Source organism: Apis dorsata, unplaced genomic scaffold (assembly GCF_000469605.1).
Source record: "Apis dorsata unplaced genomic scaffold, Apis dorsata 1.3 scaffold_118, whole genome shotgun sequence".
Classification (NCBI taxonomy): Eukaryota; Metazoa; Arthropoda; class Insecta; order Hymenoptera; family Apidae; genus Apis; species Apis dorsata.
Genome location: NW_006263412.1, coordinates 166810 through 172675, shown reverse-complemented (window position 1 = coordinate 172675; position 5866 = coordinate 166810). Strand labels below are relative to the sequence as shown.

Below are 5866 nucleotides of genomic sequence, written 5' to 3'. Positions count from 1 at the left end.
AGAGAGAGAGAGAGAGAGAGAGAGAGAGAGAGAGAAAGAGAGAGAAAGAGAGGGGTCGGTGAACTCTGAACGGGACGATCGATGCCAAGGGGTGGATGTACCATGCAGGCTGATCGCATTGTCGCCAGCGCTAGATGCACCCGCGCAATAATCAATAATTTCGTAAATAACGACGACGAGCGAATAGGGGTAACACGGAAACGATTTTGGCCTATCGAATCCCGTATACAAAATGTATATATATGTATACAAATGTATACATCGTTCCCGTATACAAATGTATACATCGAACGAAACGAGCATGCGAAAATAATGATTAGATCGTTCTCTATCAATTTCTAACGCAACGTAATACACAATTTGACGTAACCCTTTGAAGTTCGTTTTAATAGCCGTTACGAACCGATACGATTATAATAGATCTTTCTCCATCTCCTGCGAAGTTGTTTTCGTGCACAACGTAACGTGCATTGACGTGCACGACGGAAATTTTCACCCATGATCTCGATATTATTACGTTAACACGTAATCACAATACAGGGGACATTATATTATGCGAAACACGTTGCAATCTGGAAAACGCAACGCGACGTGACATGTAACAGCGGTCGCCCCGTGTTTTATTAATTTCGTACCAAGGATCGATGTAATTAGAATTAGATTTTAATCGAAAAGTATAAGGGCGTTTAAATTTCTGACGCTGTGTATGTAGGCAGGGGGGAGAGATAGTAGGCAGCAACGAGCATATAACAGCATATAACAGTATCCCTCTGCGAGGACATTGGATTTACGTAACGATCCGGTATTATTGTTGTTGGCTGCATACAATTTACTTGTTGTTTCGTGAAAAAAAAAAAAAAAAGAAGGGAAAAAAAGGACAAAAGTCTACTCTAACGACCTTGCTCAATCTTCACTTCCCTCTCCCTCGTCATCGATGTCGAATTTCTGTCCCGAACCCTTTGACTCGTAACGCGTCATCATAATATAATTGTATTTTGTCGAGGATAAAATTAGAATCGGTTCTGTTGTCCGTTTTCAACCAGTTCGTACGTCGATATTCAAATTTAGAATTTGGATAGAGGATAATCTCTTTTCGTATTCGTTCGGGTGGAATTAGAATCGATCTCTCACAGGCGTGGAGTATCATATACATACGGAATATAAGAAACGATAAGTCGATTGCTCCCGTTCGAAGAAAAGTTCGCACGCAATTCGTGACGATATTACTTCAAACATGCGGACGTAATAAAAAAAACAATACTTTTTCACCTATACCATACCAAATCAATCCCATACGCACAGGATTTGTTTTGTACCGCCTATAGCGATTCACGAGCACGTACACATATTTATATAACATAAGTGGGTAGAAAACGATTATTCGGAGTGCGATCATTCCTACGTCCATTCTTATTACATAATTGGATTTATGGAGTAACGACGAGTCGCGTAACTAACTCGACGGCGATGGATTCCCGCTAACGAATAGATAAACAATCGTGCATAGATGAAACCGTGAAAATCCATCGAAGAAGAAATAAAGAAAGAAAAAAAAAAAAATATGTTTGCGTTCAAATAGTTTTATTATAATATAACGGATCTAAAGATACAAAAAAAAAAAAAAAAAAATGGACGGAAGATCGAGCGATTCGACGAGACGATTCACGAAAACAAGAAAGCGTACAAAAATGAGATTATTTCTCTCTCTCTCTCTCTCTCTCTCTCTCTCTCTCTCTCTCTCTCTCTCTCCTTTTTCCTTTTCTTTCTAAATGAAAATACGAAACGATCGATTCGATTCGACCTCGGTCCGCCTACTACTTAGACCCGATCCAGAAACCTCGTTCACCTCAGCGCAGCTCGATTAGATCACGTAGCTTTTGTAAAGGTAGGAGGCAGCAGGCGCGTAACCAACCGAGATGGACGCCGGGTAGTTGGGGTAGAGAAGCGGCGAGCCGATGCTGGAGATGACGGGTGATGGCAATGGAGCGGCCGGCAGCGGGGCGGCGGAGAGCAGAGCGGCCGGTGCGAGAGGCGAGGGTGTCGGCGCCGGAGCCGGGGCTGGGATCGGAGCCGGCGTTGGCGCGGCCAACGCAACGGCCAACAATCCGGCGAGCAACAGCTGCGCTCGAAACAACACTCTCGGAAATTAGTGGCATTAGTGACCTCCCTTACCTCGACACGACGTGCGAACGTCGAGTAATCTCGCTCACTCACCGTTCTCAACATGTCTTGTTTTCGAACCACCACGTATGGGACGATTACGCCTCGATCGGCGAGGGAACGCCGCTTATATAGGGCGCGAAAGATTCTCTCATCTTTCTTTTGCATCCCCTACCTTTTATCCCATACCCAACACGGTGTACCCAAAGGCGAAGGGCGACGGCAGGTTCCAGGGAAGAGCTTCCTCTTCTTCTTGTTGCCGGATCGAATCTTTTTTTCAACCGCTCGGCCAATCTCGGAGGGGAGCTCTTCTCTTCAACGATTTCCCGGCGACTAACTAACGTGGTCTCAACCTCAAGGTCGAGCGGGGATCCAGGCGTCGCGTCCCAACAATACGCGTCATTTCCTTCTTTTTCATCGAGGCCTGCGTTCGAGCAACTTCCCCCTCCGCAGAACAGGTTTTCCCCTTTCGAGCCGCGTCGTCCTTCGAAAAACGATTTACGATCGTTTACAAATATCGTTTAACGACTTGCCAAAAAGAGTACAAAGGACTAGGTTTGAACTAGATCGAAATTGTATTAACGTCTGGATCGTTTATATGCGTGCGTATATACGTTCGATTTTTAGTTTCCTTGGACGAAAGTCGAGGAAAATTGTGTGAAGTACGAAAGGAAAAGTAGACGGAGGAATAGTCGTTTATCTAATTCGAAAGGATAAAAATTGGAATCGACGAAGTTTTCGAATATTAATTAATAATGGAAAGAACGCGTGTGTACATTCCCCTTTATGTCGGGAGACACACGAGACCACACCTTTGCCTTAAAAAGAAACCGGGCGTTCGCCGATCTCGGACCCCAGACGAACTTGAACTTGAGAAAAAAAGCGTCTGTTTGTTGCCTTGAAGTTGTCCAGCCTTGCCCGACTCGAGATAAAGATGGAAAGTGCGAAGCAAGTCAAGACGGGGAAGAGACTCTCTAGTGTGACTAGATTACATATAATAAATGAAGAGGCGATCGAAATCGACGTATTTCTTTCTCTATTTCTTTTTGCTCGAGCTAAATAAAGATCTATACACAGATTTAGAATCGGGACGAATTGTCGAAAGGAGGCCGACAAAGAGAAGAAAGAAGCAAGACGATAGAACGAAAGATTAAACGAAAATACTTGCTTATGATGTATCGTGTGGGAAGCGCACAACGATCCGCGTAATTACTCGACGTTATAACCTTGTTACACGTTCCGGCCGGACAGCTCCACACGTAGTCGAAACGATTATACAATTGCTGCCTGGCTTTACGTAATATCACGATACCCCCCGTGCAAGTGTCCGCCCTGTGTTTTTCTTTCGATCAAGGTCATCGAAATCGATCGATCGCATTTGTTGCGAGCTTGTGGCTAGGTTACAAACGCGAGCGGTTTGAAAATACTGGACGGGAGGGGGGAGGGGTGACGCGCGTGAAAACGCGACGCTTCGAGTCCGGCATTCGAAATGCGAAGGAGAGGACTTTCGTAAAACGAGCCGCGCATCCACTTTTCGTAAGCGAACCTCCACCCGCGGAGGATCGGTATAAAGAGAGGACGCTTCCACGGCCTCTTCACTCGTCTCTCGACAACCGAATCGAACAAAGCGGACCGAAAAATGATGAAGACAGTGGTGAGTGACGAAAAAAAAAAATTCGAAGGAAAATCTCCTCTCTATCGCTCCTTATCATTTTTTTTTTATCGTTGTTATTCCCCGATTTTTCAGTGCGTCGTACTCCTGGTCGCGGCGGTGGCGTCCGCCGGACTGGTCCCCGCCGCCCCTTTGGCCGTGGCCCCAGCTGTGGCCGCTGTTCCAGCGCCCATCGTCACCGCTAGAAGCAGTCAAGTCGTTGCCAGGAATTACAACACGTTGGCCGCCGCGCCGCTCGCGGCCGTCGCCGCGCCATTGCACGCCGCGTACCCACCGGTCGCCGTGGCCGCGGCTCCGCTTCACGCGGCACCGCTCCCGTACGCAGCGCTCAACTATCCCGCTGTTGCCATATAATTCGTTCCCCTAAATACGATCGTCGGACCTGTTGCTACTTAAGTTTCTCTGTTTTTATTAAATAAATTGCAATTTGAAACAAATAGACATTCTTCGATTCTTACTTCTCCTTCCTATATTCTTATTCCATTGTGTATTCTATTTTAACAAAAAAAAAAAAAAAAGAGTAGGAGATAGGATACTTAATTGCAAAAATATTTAATAGAGTAGAAATATTTAATAAGTGAATCGAATAAAAGTTTGAACAAGTAAGAAGTCGTTTGAGATCAGTTTTTCTACTATAATAATCGAATTTTTGCTAGATATATAATGCAATATAATTTAATTCTTCCAAGATTTTCTGTACTACTTCTATATTGTAGAGATAAATTTGTTATGTGTGTATCTTAAAAATATATGTATATATTATCATTATCATTTATATGGAATAAACAATTTTTAAGAATTTAACGATATTGTTCTTTAAAAAAAAAAAAATGTTCACGTTTTTCCTACGTACCTTCTCTTTTCCAAATCGTTTCCAAATGATCAGGTTAATTATACCGAGTGAGGAAATTAGATTTCTCTTTCTCTCTCTCTCAGATATGACACAAAAAAGAAATAGGGTTACACCGCAGAATTCGATACGACGTTCTATATCGGATGGATCGAAAGAAAGTTGATGAACGAAGACAGTCGTTCCCAGTAGGAAATTCGACTCACGTTTAACGAACGATCTTCGAAACTTGCTATGTCCCAATCGTTGTAAACGCAAGTACGCACGACCGCGTTTAAAACAAGCATGGCCGCACCCAACATATATTACCCGTGAAACTGAAATTCGAACATCGAATGCCTCGAACCACCATTAATTTTAATCGCATCTTTGCATACGCGAGAGCGAGAAAATATACATAATAAACATTTCCTGTTCTCTCCTATCTCCTAGAACGTAAACATAATTAAACGCTATTTACGAAGAAACCTATTTATAGCTGCGTATATCCTCGAATCATCATTTCAATATCACTATTCCCCTTTAATTATATTATAATAATAATCTCATAACAAAAAGAACAGAAAAGCAATTAAAATCTGAATTTATCGAGTTTTTCTCTATCCGCGATCTTCTATCTTTACGAGATACGATAGTGTTCTGGAACAAAGAACGTTTCGAAGGTAATCGTATCCGAACGACACCGAGGAGTCGCGTGGCGACATCAGGAACCAGGATAGAAAAGGTCACGAAAAGAGAAGAGGAAGAAGAAGAAGAAGAAAAAAAAGAAGGTTATTTAGATTTGGAGACAGTTACCGTTGGTAATCGCAGGCGTGGCCTAAAACGAGCAAAAGTAATCCGGTATGCAGGAGCGTGCTCCTGGTCGCATCGTGCCACGAACCAATGTTGCGAACAAATATACTCGTAGTGGGAGTAGATTGCCGGACGAAACTCGCTATAAAAGACCCCCTGGCTAATCCGTCGTAGTACAGTTGTCCATTGCGACTCGCTCGAAACACATTCGAGATCTTAAACGTAATTAAAATGTTCGCCATGAAATTCTTGGTAAGTTGGATTCGGATGAGAAGTTTTATGAATTAATCAATTAATTTCGATCGATTTTGTTTATTTTCTTTTTCTCTCTCCCTCTCTCTCGAAAAAATAAAAAAGGTTCTGCTCGCCGGATTGGTCGCCGCGTGTTCGGC

At 43.3% G+C, this 5866-nt stretch overlaps 1 protein-coding gene across 1 annotated transcript; it reads right to left on the bottom strand.

Annotated features, from left to right (window-relative positions):
- Window positions 1-1826: 1826 nt before the first annotated feature.
- LOC102674165 (cyclin-dependent kinase inhibitor 1C-like) lies at window positions 1827-2337 on the bottom strand. The gene is made up of 2 exons (XM_006612706.2): window positions 2215-2337; window positions 1827-2119 (listed from the first exon to the last, which is right to left on the bottom strand). Exons 1-2 carry the CDS (start codon window positions 2326-2328, stop codon window positions 1862-1864), a joined length of 372 nt encoding a protein of 123 aa, XP_006612769.2. The 5' UTR covers window positions 2329-2337; the 3' UTR covers window positions 1827-1861.
- Between the last annotated feature and the right edge of the window lie 3529 nt (window positions 2338-5866).